Source organism: Austrofundulus limnaeus, unplaced genomic scaffold, assembly GCF_001266775.1.
Source record: "Austrofundulus limnaeus strain Quisiro unplaced genomic scaffold, Austrofundulus_limnaeus-1.0 Scaffold69, whole genome shotgun sequence".
In the NCBI taxonomy this organism is placed as follows: domain Eukaryota; kingdom Metazoa; phylum Chordata; class Actinopteri; order Cyprinodontiformes; family Rivulidae; genus Austrofundulus; species Austrofundulus limnaeus.
This window is the reverse complement of record NW_013952471.1, coordinates 1,267,254-1,282,142: the sequence shown is the minus strand read 5'-3', so window position 1 is coordinate 1,282,142 and position 14,889 is coordinate 1,267,254. Positions and strand designations below refer to the sequence as shown.

Sequence of the window (14,889 nt, the reverse complement as noted above, 5' to 3'; positions counted from 1 at the left end):
GTGTGTGTGTGTGTGTGTGTGTGTGGGGTCTGCCGCAGATAACAGAGCAGAGAGGGGGAGGACGGGGGAGAAGAGCGGTGAACTTAACTTTATCTGGCTTATTTTATTTATTGTTTTTACCGTCCTCTGAGAGAAAATTAATTTGAAGCTGAGATTTTGAAATAAATCATTAGATTACTCTAAACGTCTGTAAACCTGCAGAATGAGGGAAAAACTGTGTAAATTACAGACATTCTGTTCACGTGAACAGCTTTCAGCACCTGTCATCCTCCAGACGCACGACGCAGTGTGTGTCTGAAACGGCCAATCACTTGTTTTGACATTGATCAGCTGACTGATTTAAATACATCTTAACATTCATGAGGTACTTTGCATTGATTGTTTATGGTTGAATGTGGGCGTRTAGAGGGTAGAACCTGAGGCGGGACCTTGTGCGAAAATTATGAGGCACAGCTGTGATCTATAAAGGGAAAATGCGGTGAAACGTGCGTACGCACACTTTTATAAATCTGAATGTCTTTTGGCGTACACCATTTTTGTCTTTTGGCCGTACGTTCATTTTTAGTATGGTTTCCACGCAATCCTTTATAAATCTGACCCCTGGTTTCAGTTGTATGTCTGTGCTTTCTGTACAGTCTCTTGTATTTTCCCTCCTCTCCTCTGTTTAATGGCCTGACTCTTAACTTCTGTGTTTATATTTGCCCTGGTGTGGCTGAATAGTTTGTGTATGTGTAGTTTTTAAATTGAGTTGTTATTGATCTGAATCCTGTCAGGTTGTGTTTCGTCATTTTTCTCTTCCTCCTGCCTTCTACAGTGCCTCAACAGATTAGATTAGACTTAATCCAGTGTTTTCATTTGAAGGGCCTCAGGGGCCTCCCTACACGCTGTACCAGAGCTACTTGGAGCTTTGTCACTAATCCATCTTTGTTATACTCCACTCTTTCCTACTGCGGACCATTTTCCCAAACGGTGTTAAATGAAAGGCTGGAACAGCTTTAATCAGGCTGGTCAGAGAGTCATCAGCTGTGTCTACATGAATGTACAACTGGATGTATGTTGTCTTTAGTTTCACTTTCTACTTTTCTTTAAAAGTACATAAACTATAACAGTGGAAGCAGATTTTGTTTTTGTTTTGAGGAAAAAAAAATCTTCCTCTGGTAAAATGAAAGTAAACATATAAAACAAAAAAAAATGTTATTTTAGTTTGTACATAAAATTTAACCTAAAACTATTGTAGAGTTTTATACAGTTTTATCTCTCAGATGATGAACTTGGAAAAGAATGTGAAGTTGTTTTGTTGACTATTAATAATAATAATAATAATAATGTTGTTTTGTTATTTACCAATTTTGGGTATTTTTTATAGTGGAATATTTAAATTCTGCTCGCTCAGTTACTCTCAGCTCTCCTCTGTTTGGACCCGACTGTTGGGTCGTCACACATTTTCTAGTTTTTGCAGTCAATTATGTGCAGACAAAGCGTACTAAAAAGTTGCTTATGAATATTATTTAGCAGTAAGCTTTGCCTGCAGCAAACTTTGTTTTTCATTTGCTTTGTGGTTACCCCCACTCCCCATTTATCCCTTCCAAACTCTTTTCTACTTTCTTGTGTGGTAAATCATCTAAAGCTACTCTCAGACAAATAAAATTCAGACTCCAGGAGCAAGGATGCTCCTTGTTTTTAAATCTGTGTCCTGGAACAAATTTTCAGAATTTCATTAGACATTCTTTGAAAATAATTTTATCCTGTCCATAACGATGATAAATGAATTTGTTGCATTCGTAGAAAAGGCACTTTTTATCATCGACCTTAGTTTTTCTTCATAAACGTAGAGCATATGCAGAGACAGAGTTATTAAGCTGCCCTTTCACTACTCTGACATTTGCTTTAAAAAATATACGACATAGGTCATATTTTTTTGCATAATTTCTAACATTCATATTGCACTCTAGCAGTTAATCCAATTAATTTTAAATGTCAAATCAGAAATAAAAATACCAAAATTTCTGTTTGTTTGCTGAACTCATTTTGTCTCTGCTTTCCAATATCTCTAAAAGTCACAGAAAACATTTGTTTTTCATACAGGGATGGATAGAATCCTAAACACTGTGCTCAAGTAAAAGTGCAGTAACTTTATTGAAAGTTTAGTCAAATACAAGCTAGGACTCATCATCCGCTGCTCCTGATCAGGCAATGCCTTAAACTGTCAGTAAGAAGCACTGATTCTTTTTTTTAAATGAGATCCCAAATACAGAAATCCAAAATTTATATATCATCATAGTTTTATCAGCTGCTGTAAGATGTTAAACAAACAAGTTGTCAAATAACAAAACAACTTCACTGTCATTTTAAAAGTTAGCTAATGCTCCATTACTTTCAGATACATCCCATCTGAATGAATCACATCTAGTCTGACCTCTCTGTAAGAGCCTGTAATCCACCTTGATGCTAAATGTTATGTGATTTAAGATACTGTAGATGCATTTCATACAAAATTAATTAATTATATATCGAATTATATTATATATATTTTTTAATTATACGTATTTGAATTAAGATAAGATGAGATAAGATTAACTTTATTGTCCTGAAGGAAATTTGTCTTGTGTACAGAACCTGACTGCTACACAGTTCAAACAACCCACGACACAGACACTTTACATCCTCGCATAAAACACATTTAGAATAATACATTTCAAGAGAGATAGTACATAAAAGAAGCATGTCGGTGCAATTTAAAATCATAAACATTATTGCTTAAAATCACAATTCATGGGTAATGTTTCTTACTGTTTATGGCTTAGAAAGTGGAACAAATGAGTTCTTGTAGCGGTTCAGTCTACATGCGGGAACTCTGAGACGCCGACCTGAAGGAAGAAACTGGTGCTCTGGATAAAGAATATGAGTGGAATTGAATATTATTGTTAAAATAGGATTTAAAACGGATACTGCTAAAAATCGTGTGTTAGTAGAAATTTGCCAAAAGTGCTTTTATTTTGAAAAGTCACAGAGGAATGTGGTTGTGATTTACTGTTGTGATCAGAAGGGAATAAAAATAAAAGATTGATTGTACAAGCCAGACGCGTGCATGTTTTGCAGCTATGTTGAGGATTTTGCCATGAAATGTTCGCAGTAAACATTATGTCATCATTCAAGAAGATCCAAACTCATCAAGGGTGCTAAACAGAAACGACCATCCAACCATTCATTGTCAATACCTGTTTCTTCCTTTCAGGGTCACTGGTGCCCATATCCAGCAGTCACAGTGCGAGGGGCGGGGTACACCCTGGACAGGTTGCAAGTCCATCACAGGGCCACACATAGAGACAAACGAGACAAACAATCACTCACTCACACCTAGGGACAATTTAGTTACTAATTAACCAAACGGTCATGTTTTTGGTCTGTGGGAGGAAGCCKGAGTGCCCGGAGAAAATGCACGAGGAGAACATGCAAACTCCACCCAGAAAGGACCCTGGGCCGGGATTTGATCCAGCAACCTTCTTGCTGAGAGGCATCAGCTCTACCAACTGAAACCAACTGTGCCACCCTCTCAACAGAAACGTACTGTTTTAAGAGTGTGTTGTTTTTTTTTTTTTACTTTTACCATTAAGTCCACACAGACAGTATAAGTTCATTAATGTCAAAGGATAAAACTGTTTGAGCTTTCTCGACACATGTTTAATGGAGTACACTGGTTTGTTCTATGAAAGCTTAGTAGTTCCTGTGAAGTCTTTCGATGCAGCGTTTAATGTAAAGTTTTTACCAGATGAGGTCTACAGAACTGCATTGACCGATGTTCTTGCAGCTAATCCGATGGATGTAGGCTGTTTGGTGTCTGCGGGCAGGAATGAAGTATAAAGTATTTATGCCGTGTAAGCCAGTATCTCACTGGACTGCAGCTGTAAACTAGTTGGAGGCTCAACATTTTCAGCTGCAGTTTCACTGAAATCTGTTTTCAGCCTGCAACATATCAGCTACTTTTTTTCACACCAAATCAATAAAAAAATCATTAAATTAAAAATCAGATGTAATCACAATTTATTTTCTAGATTGTTTTTGCAATGAAATGTCCTAAACGGCGAGCAAATGACACATTCATTTCTTGTCTACAGGAATGCCCACAAACTTTTTAGAATAAGTCCCGATGAGATGAGAAGCCTGGGGTGTTAATTTTAGGACAGTAGTTGATTATAAATACAATGTGTTTCCAAACTCGATAAATAGTTTTATATAATCATTATTACCAAACTGATCGCAGTTATTGTGATTACCAGGTATCATTTTTTTCCCCTTTGCTGTGGATTCGCCTGATAAATTTCTATGCTTATGTAAAGAAGATTCAAACTGAAGGCTTTCTTTATGTAAGACAAAACACCACCTCATAACCAGACTTTCGACACAAACATTTTCTATTAACATTTCACAGCTGCATCAGCCTTGTTACACTGCTGCGCTGAATAGCCTAATGGTGCGTTCACACCGAACACGATTTCAGCATCAGGAGCATCAGGTTTACATGCAAAGTCTATGGTGGACGTGCTTCAAGCAACGTCGGGAAGTTCTGCGGCGCCTCAAGCGCGATTAGAGCAGCGCGATTTGAACGATCTGAGCGTTCGACGCGCTGAGGCGCAAATCGCTGAAGTTAGAAAATCTGAACTTTTGCAGCTCAACGTGCCGCGTCAACCAATCAGAGAGACTCCATGTGTGACGTAGCGACATATTTCCCGACGGGACAGTTTACTGAATGATGTCCACTAACCTGAAACAGATGGAGAGGAGCTCTTTAGCTGAAATCCAGTGCCTGCAGTCGGTGTCCTGACAGAGATATCCGCACCAATGCGTGGCAGCGGCTCATCAGACTGGAAAAATAGTCCTGAAAGCGAGCTGTGAGCCTCTACTCTGAATTATCTGGTGAATTAATTATGAATTAATTATCTGATGAACCTGACATGCTCTTGCTCTCTGTAAATAAAGCAAAGCCACTTCCTCGTCCGACATTAAACAGAGCCCGACAGAGGAGSGAGGGRTGGGGAGGCTGTCGCCGTGCAGCGCTTCAAGAGCTGTCCTGCGTCTGACCTCAAAGTGCACAAGCTTCAAACTTCAGTGTTGGCTGCGATTTTGAAGCYGAAATTGCATTCTGTGTGAACGCAGCATAATATTTTACAACTTTCTTCCAATCTGCTGCGTCCTGAAACAACCCCACCATCACCATCTCAGATTTTTTAAATGTTTTAGTCATTTCTGAAATACCACACTTTATGAAACATTGCTGTCTCCATTGTCCAGACGTCTGTGACACACCAGCCTAACAGATGAAAGGTGTGTGTTTGCTGAACACAACTAATCTGAAATTCTCTAACGCTGAGTCAGAGCAGGTCGATGTCAGCTGCCTTTTTATTTTGTTTTCTCAGCTATGTCATTGTTTCATCTGTTTTTCCGTTTGACCACACACACATACACACACAGCTGCTGTTTTCTTTCTTCCCCCTTTTTTTGAGACTTTGAATGGTGGGGTAAACTTTGCAAGCAAATGTAACAAGCATCAGAGTAGTTTACTGTTAAAACCTTTGCTCGCTGCCTAAAGGTGAAGGCAAACATAGGTGTTTTTGCCTGTGTGTGGGGAGGCATGCAAGTGTAGCCCGTGCCTCATTATTTAGCTACAATACGAAGTGGGGGTGCACAGATTGCAGTTTTCTGGCTGATCACTAATCACTGATTTGGGCCGATACAGATTTTTTAAAATAACACACTGTCAGGTGTTATAGGTTACAATACACCTCCAGTGTTCCAAACTTATTTTATTGGAAAACATTTAATAATACCCTTGAAGCAATGCAAAMTTGTTTTAAATGGACATTAGTGCTCACAGCAGAGCAAAAGGAGACAGTGGCTGATTACCAGACCTTTGTGGAGATGGATGAGAATTTCTTCCACCTATCTTATCTAAGTATCGGACAATCTCCAATCTCCTAAAATGAGGGAAATCAGTGACAATAAACTGTCTGGCCGATTTATCAGTGCACCCCTAATACAAAGTGTAAAATAAATCCAAAGCAGGAATATCTATTTAATCAGGGGTGTCCAATCCTGGTTCTTTCGGGCCACTACCCTGCATGTTTTACTTGTTTCCCTTTCTCCAACAAACCTGATTCAGTGATTGAACCACCTTTTCAAGTTCTACAGAAGCCAATTAATCACCCATTCATTTAAATCAGGGGTGTTGGTGCAGAGAAACATCTAAAATGTGCAGTATAGTGGCCTTCAAGGACCAGGACTGGACACCCATGTTTTAAAGTATGAATGAGGCCAGATAAGATCATATGCCCCTTTTCCAGTCTCACCACAACTCACATCGACTCTCCTTGGTTCTACACGATTTAAGAGGTTTTGGAGATGATGTCCACATGTAGGTGGTTCATCATAGCAAAGCTGCTCAACAATGGCATTACTTAAAAATGTGTTCAAAGTGAGCTTGTATTAATTAATAAGTGGAATAAAGTGACAAAAAACTGACCATTCTCTGCCACAGCTTTCAAAATACTACATTAAAAGGTTATGTTGGTTTATTAGAACGTTCCTTGTTGAGAATTAGGACAGATTGTAATCAGACTATCAAAAGTATCATTTTTAGTGCACATTGAAGCCACTTATACCACTTTTCTTCAATCGGATAACTAAAACTTGTTTTAAACAATGTGTCTTAACAACTGCATTGGGAGAAATTTAATGTGGTAGTAGCATCCGTCAAATATTTAATGCTCCTCATCGACCTATAGAGCTCTGCTTCATTCCACTTGTTCTTCTGTGATGCTCACTTCATTTTTGAACGCTCACATCTGTGTGGGACGTGACTGCTTCCATTGATTTTAGAATAGTCAGAGGGAGCATAAATCTGAGTGATCTTTGCAGCCATTTTGCGGAAATGTTTTAGTGCCCTAAAACTCAGGCATGAAAGGCAGCGGACGTTCCCCTAAGGACAGCGAGGCTCAAATTTTATTTTATTATTTTTTTAGAAAGGTAAATTCTCAAAGTGAAGGCTTTCTTTGATGAAAGTGTCTGTTTATGTGTTCGGCTCAGGCTTTCACTGCTCKTACCCTCAGATTTGTGCTCCTGCCTTGTAAATTATTCAGAGGTCCTATCAGTGGCGGTGTGTTGTGTCACTTCAACCTGACCATCCGTACGTGATGTGTTTTGAAACTGCAGAGTGATACCATGGACTCAGCTCTCTGTCTGCCCTGTGCTGACACAGAGGAGATGAGGAGCGAGACCTGATTTATTCATAACACCACTGCTAACAGCTGGACACCTCAGAGACCGAGCAGACTTCCTGACGTTACACACATTTCTCTCCATGCCCGTGTCTGATCTTTTGTTTCTCACTGTTCAGATATAAAGAGAAGTTCTCCAGCAGGGTTTGTAAATGATAGCAAAAACACTCTCATTTTCAGTAATTTTTGAACATTTTGATTCTTGCTTTTAAAATGTACTCCAGCAGATTCAATCAGGAACATGGCTGCCAAGTTGGGTGCRAAGCAAACTGAAGTTAGTACGAGTAGGCAACTACCTAACATGCACAGCCTAGATTACAGGTTTTCAAAGCTCGCACATAAAAAAGTAGTGATTAGGGTTGTGCAGCTATTATTTTGCTCCCAACAATCATAAAAACAGTATAACTGACTAAAACAGTTATTATTGAAAATGTTCAAACATTTAGTAATGAACATTAAGTTTATACCATAAAGCCCAACCAATGGCCCTCAACTGATTGGGCTATGCTTATATTGAATGTTTGGTGCATTGTTACTGTTTCGTTCTGTGGCCTTCTGCAAAGTAGGGACCCGACAGAAACAGTTTGAGAACCACTGTTCTAAATGTTTCTTGTAAGTTCTATTACATAATGACTGAGACTGCACAAAGAAGTATGTGGCAGTTCGAACATTCAGATTAAATTAAAATGATGACAAAAGAACTGTAGAATTTGATATGCTGCTATAAATAATGACTACAGGAGATTAGGTGAAACATTTCTAAAACATGAATAACGGCAAACCAGGAAAGAATCTTTAAACAACTTATTATTCTGACAAACAGCAGAACGAGAGCACACGGAGGAGGATCGGGGAAGAGAGCATCATCGCAATTAGTGTTAGTGCATTTAGTTCACCAACCATGGCTTCATTGTTTTGGAGAAAACCTCTGTGTAAAAATTAACAGTGAATAAGGACCGATTGGGGAAAAAATGGGGGTTCAAACCCACAAAGCCCCTCTAGTCTGCAGTGGAGAACCAGAAATCAGAGACAGAGCTCCTTATAACGCAGGAGGAAGCTTCCACGGGCAGCTTTTACTGATAATAGCACTATAATTAAAACAAATATATTTTTGTAATTCATCAGAAAGTCTGTGTTTTAACAGCTGATAATTGATTGTGAAACAGTCGCCATTGTGCGTCACAGTATTAATTTATTTTCCGTGAGGACAAACTCTGCACCACAGTGAAGCTTCAATTTATCTGGTTCTTACAAAAATTGTGGTGGTCTTCTTATATTTGTCTGGTGTTTGTCTTGTGGCTTATAAAGTACATCCTAACAGGGTGAAGCTGTGTTTTTATATTGTTTGTTTGTTTAAAAAACTTTGGTTTGGTTGGTCTATGATACCAGAGTCTATACTTTCCTTTTAGCAAGAGAGAGGCAGGAAAATTGTAGATTTGGCATAGCAGAGGTTTTCCTGTTGATCTGTTGATGCAGCTGTAAATACAAATTGCTGGCCTTAAAAGTAAAACACAAACTCAAATTCTTTGCATCATTAAAAAAAGCCAGAAACTTGGGGGGAAATGCTTCACCTTTTCTGAAAATACACCATGAAAACCTGATCTTTGTGCCGTTAGTGCATGTAAAGTCCTTGTCACATTACACAATTTATGCCATCTTATGAACATTTTAAAGATGTCTATGTTGAGGATGGAATCTGAAAAAATCAACAGGAAGCTTCTTTTTGGCGTGTACATGATGTAATTCTAACAAATTGATCAAATATATATCTTTTATTAACAATTTAGACATAAAACACATTTCATAAGTTGGCATAAGTTGTCTAGTGTGGCAGGGCCTTTATTAAGACTTCATACCATTACTTCATCTTAGAAGACCCTTTAAGTTTTTGTTTTTAGGTTTGGGTTGTGTTTTAAGGCAGAAAAGGCAGTTGGGTTGAAGGATGTCAAATGATTAAAGGCCCTGTCACACTAACGTTTTAGACAACTTATGCCAAGTTATAAAAATTTTAAAGGCATCTAAGTTGAAGATGAAATTTTTAAAAATTAACTGGAGGGCTCTTTTAGGCGTGTGCATACTGTAATGCTAACAAACTGATCAAATATATCACTTTTAGTAATTTTGACATAAAAATGTATAAAATGTTATAGTGTGACAGGGCCTTTAGATGGTCCAGGGGATATTCTGGCCTATGTTTGGTTTAAATGTTAATTCAAACCCGTGACTACCCCTAACCATCTTTACCATGATATACTGTATATTGCTATATAATTATTGCCCAGCCCTAGTTAAAAGGTAAAGTTGATTCTTTTTATTCCGGTCTCGTGCCCAACAAAAGGCTGCCTGACTCTACAGATCTTATTTTCTTCTCCTGTCTCTCCTGCAGCTCTCCAGTGTTACTGCGACCGCTGCAGTGCCAACTCCAGCTGCACAACCGACGGCGTCTGTTTCGTGGCCCTCCGGAAGTCGGGAAGCCAGGTGACCATCGAGGGGCGCCAGTGCGTACCTGAGATCGAGCTGATTCCACGAGACCGGCCCTTCATCTGTGCCCCGTCCGTAAAACAGGACTCCGGCATCTACCCCACATGCTGCCTCACAGACTACTGCAACAAAGATCCAGACATCGACAACATACCGAGTAAGAATACACGCAAACACACGTTACATACAAGAACTTTAGTTTGGAGCTTTGAGTACTTTTTTTAATCTGACCTTTCCTTTTGAGTTTAAAATTTAAAGCAAATAGTTTTAAATCTTTGCCGAATAAATGAAAACATGTTTTAAATAAGCAGTGTCTCTCTGTTTACTATAGAAAAATCCCAACTTGCTTTAACCAAAGACCRTCGGAAAGACTTCATTCCTCCCGTCTTTACACAAATTAATGACACGTCCTTGAATGCAACTCAATATTTTAAAAATGTAAATGGTGTATTCCTGGATTGTGTGCAAAATAGAAAGAATTTAAAAAATAGAAATAGAAAAATGCCAACACTGAACCATGAACCCTCCCAACAGAACAGAGAAATAATATCTGCACATAAGACACTATTTGAGAACTGTAAATTATTTATCGGAGATATAGTCTAATTTTTTTTTGTTTAAAAATACCCACTTTTTATATAAACAATATGCTGGTTTGAGCTGGCATTATCTTTGTTTAAATTAGGATTTTAACTTTTCTTTAAAAAACGAATGGATTTCCCTGTGGAAAGATCAGGACACATTCATTTGTGTTCTCACTGCTGATTTATCCGTGCAGCCAAATTAAACCACTTTAAATAAATATTTTTAGTTTTAAAACTACAATATGTTCTGTTAGAACTACATGTATTACTCAAACAGCAGTGATAGTTGCATTTTTATTTCTAAAGCAAAGCTATTAAAACATATATTACATTTTTAATTTTTTATTACCATGTAACTGTTTTGTTTTTACAAAATAACCAACAGACATTATGAGAGTGTTTGCTTATTTACTGAACTCCATTTCATTCAGAACCAGTTTAGTTAACTAAGAGACTTGTTTTTTATTTAAACTTTATTCATACAAGTAGTCTCATTGAGTCACAAGGACTCATTTTTCAGAGAGGCCTGTTTTCAGTGAAGTGCAGTTCTGGGTCTGAACAGTTCTGATAATTTCCATGTTCTCGCTGCTGAATCACCAACCATTAGCAGTGATTTTGATATTTCCACGATGATAACAGTTCCATATGTTTCGCAGCCTGACTCAGAGTGTTGTTGTCTGTCCCAGAGGAAGTAACAGATGTGTCTGTTAGCTACAGACCGTAACCCTTTTCTGTCATCCTCATTAATCAGTTTTCTCTCTAACAGTGACCCTTTCAGTTTCTATTTACAGGTTAATCCCACAGAGTTTATTGTGTGTTTAAATTTTCTGCTAAATTTGTGTCTCTTTCTTCAGAAGACCCCCCAACCACCCACCCTCCTCTGGGCCCCGTGGCCCTTGCCGCAGCGATCGCATGCCCCGTGTGTGTGCTTTGCCTGCTGCTGGTTTTGGCRTTCTACATTTGTCACAACCAAAGAGGTCTGGGGGCTGGAGGGGCTGGAGCCCTCCACCATCGTGTGCCCAGTGAGGAGGACCCAACCATGGACCACCCCTTCATCAACGTTGGAACAACTCTGAAAGACCTCATTTACGACATGACCACCTCAGGCTCTGGATCAGGTACTGTTCTGCATCCTGACCTAACGGGGGTGTGGGTGGGGTGGAGAGACTTTTATAGGATGACAAATGTAGTTGGATTAATCTGACGTCATCAGTACTCGGGTTGAGACAGCTCACGTTTGTACAGAACACATGTGGCCTCCAGAACTGRATTTCTTTCTGCCCCTTCTGAAGAGCTAAAATAGACAGCAGTGGTTTCTAGGCTTGTTTTTCCTGCCTCTCAAGAACAAAGGGCTCCAGGTTACTGTGCAGAGAGGTTCGTTTAAAAAAACAACTGAAAAAGAAATTGAAATGTATCTTGTTAAGAAAACAACCCTGAGAAACAGACCCTTCACCTTTTGTACACAACTTAAAACATAAAGCTGCTTAACGTCACCAGRCTACAGCAGCCACTAAAGACTATTTCCATATTAATCTATTGATGAAATTATCAAATAATCAACTAAACCATTTTTTCCTTCTCCCTTTAACAAATAACAAAAACTGAAAACATAAAGTCCAGCTTTGTCTCCTGTCTTTTGTCAATGCCACTGAGTCCAAACCATACAACACAGCTGGTCTCACTGCTCTTTTCTAACCCTTTCCTTTGACCTTCGCTGCCTCCTTTCTGTCACTAATCTCTCCTTAAACTTATCTCCGTCCCCTACATCCTGCCTGGACTCTCGTCTTCACCTCTTTAGCACACTCCCTGATGTCTTGGACAGTTGATTTGAAGYAYTTGAAGTCCTGCWCCTTTAGACCTTTTTGCACCTTTTTGGATTAAGCGTGTTCATATTATGACCAGTGAYGTGCAGTCACTAGAGGCAGGGGAGGCTCATCATGGAAATTAAAAAGAAAAAACAATATTAAATGTATTAAATTGTCATATTTTTTATAATGCTTTGTACTATAAACACATTTCCAATTAATTTAAACACTTTTTAATAGTTTTCTTATTCAAAATCGCGGAATTTCCTCATTTCCTGTTCAAATACAGGATGAGATGGACTAGGAGGCGAAATCAAGCTCCGCCTCCAGATTGCGCAATCTATATATATGACCACAAATTCATATCATGGTATAAATTGAACCCCTTCATGGTAACGTATATATCGCGGTAGAAAATTATAAAAAGCAAAGATAATGTAATTTTTAAGAGCATTTATTACCATAATCAAACCCAGCATTTTTACTGTAGTGTAAATGATCCCGCGACACGACGTAACTTTTCTACAGCGGGAGGAGGAAATTTTGAGGATTTTTTCTCTATATAAGTGTTTTAAAATGTTTTATTTCTTCATTATATTTTGAACTCTTCCTGCTCAGTTATCTCTGCACTCACAGCCCTGTTGACACAGGTGCGATGACGTAACTGATGATATGACGGTAGAGGGTAAATTTCTACTGTAGACTAACTTCATACTGTTTTTACCATCTACTGCTTATACCGCACAGCCCTAGCATTAGGTTAAACTTGTGATAAATATTTAAAAAATTAACTGCTGATGTGCATGAGAGTGCAGGAGGGGAGGTCAATGATGGAAAGACAAAAGACCTGGTGCAGTCCAACTTCCTGCACCCACTCCAGCCATTCACACTTAAACTGCATACACACCATCTCTTTACTGTCAGAAGCTTTTCTGTTAGCCAGTCTCAAATTAGCACCTTTCCATGAGACTGTCACCTCCAGCATGCTGCTCTGGAGCAGTTTGAATTTACATTTACAGCATGCTGCACACCGTGCTGTTGGCAGAATCAGCTGTAGTAATTACACTGCTGACTCACTGTGTGTGTGTGTGTGTGTGTGTGTTGTATTGAAATCAGACGAATGGCCTTTTCAGTTTTCTCGTCAGCTGTTTTGTAGAGTCTTTAAAGTTCCCTTCCATCAGAGCTTAACCAACCAGTCAGTCGGTTTAGAAATGCTTTGTGGACTATTAAAATGGGATGCTTTTTTATGCTGCTTTAGCTTTTTGTTGTCTGTGTGTGACTTTTTCTTTCACGGTGGGATGTAAAATCACTTTRCATTACTGTCATTCATGAAGACTTGCCCTTAGCGTCCATCTGTGTCGGAAGAACAAACGGTCTCGTGAGCAGCAGCAGGCTCTGAATGTGCCTGCATGGAAGTATTGCTGCACTGCAGGCTGATATGCGAGTGACATGGGAAACATTTCTGGTTCACTTGAACTTAGCGCTGTTACTTCTATCTCCTGTGTAAGCGTCAGTGTATCTGTTGTGCAGCAGATGTTGTAGCGGCGGGCATTAGAACCTTGTGGCATACTTTGCTTGACTGCTGGTTGAAGTGATTCTTCAGGGCTGGCTCTCTGCAGGGTTAGACCTCAGCTGCTGCTTCCTGTAGGTTCTTAGTGTCTGGAAGTCTCTCTGCTGATAGTGTTTTATAGATGTCTGAAGATCTCCTCTTGTCTCGGCTGGGTCAGGTTTTAGGGTTTGATGTGGGTTCCAGTAAAGATGGGAGCTGTAGGGGTGGAACAAGGAGATTAGTTGTCTGATCTGAGGAAACACTTCAGGTTGTTTTTATTTTCTTTATTCCACCATCTGCAGTCTGAATCCAGAGATCAACGTGTTGTGGTGGGGTTTTGAGCACCTTAAGGACCATAGAAGCTATGTTGTCTGATGTAGGTTTTTCCAGGGAGGGTCTCCTGTGACCATTTGTTTCTGGGGAAGGCTAAGTCTAAGGAGATCCAGTAAGTTTTAGGACAAGGGCTGTGCCCTGGAACCAGGCCTAGGGGAGGTGCTATCAGTAAGTGTTTGTTTATCTATGAGTCCAGGTTGGACTCATWGACTGAACAAGGATTGTAGGACCTCCACTCCTGTGAACTCACCAGCTGCACAAGGCATTGTAAGAGACCCCTGCATTGTGGATTGGGTGACGTTTGGAGGCAACAGTCCAACAGTCCAGGGGTCAGATTTATAAAACTTGCGTACGCCACTTTTCACGCAAAGGTTGTGATTTATAAAATCCAAACTCGACGTGAAAATGTGCGGTGCCTCACGCCAGCTCTGACCCATGCGTACGCTCATTTTGGAGATGGGAAGCTGCGACACAGATGGTGAAGTGAGAAATTAGAGCCACACTGTGTAATGATCACTGTCAGATATTTAATTTCACTTTATAATCAGACTTAGATTTTTATTCAACTTTTATCATCAGCTTTCTTAACAGTAATATTTATGCTTCTGCTGCTGAGCCATAAGGACCTTTTGAAGTAAAAAACTTAAATCTTACATAAAAGTTCACACATCCATTCATCTGCTTCCTCCTCATGACCCTGATAAGACTTTTCAACAGCGCGACAGCAAAAGTCACACTTTGGGTACACGCGCAGGGCGTGCCCCTCACCAGTATGGATGTTATAAAACTTCACTTTTTAAAGTCTGTATTTTTCACACGCGTGCGGGGCTGTAGGGATGTGTGTTTGTGTGTGTGTGTGTGTGTGT

General features: G+C 39.4%; 1 protein-coding gene across 1 annotated transcript in view; it reads left to right on the top strand.

The window, feature by feature from the left end:
• Nucleotides 1–14,889, top strand: part of tgfbr1b (transforming growth factor, beta receptor 1 b) — a 72,993-nt gene that overhangs the window by 31,109 nt on the left and 26,995 nt on the right. The window contains exons 2-3 of the mRNA XM_014010457.1: nt 9,658–9,909; nt 11,191–11,454. Coding sequence (XP_013865911.1) covers nt 9,658–9,909; nt 11,191–11,454 — 516 coding nt within the window. The remainder of the gene's footprint in view (nt 1–9,657; nt 9,910–11,190; nt 11,455–14,889) is intronic.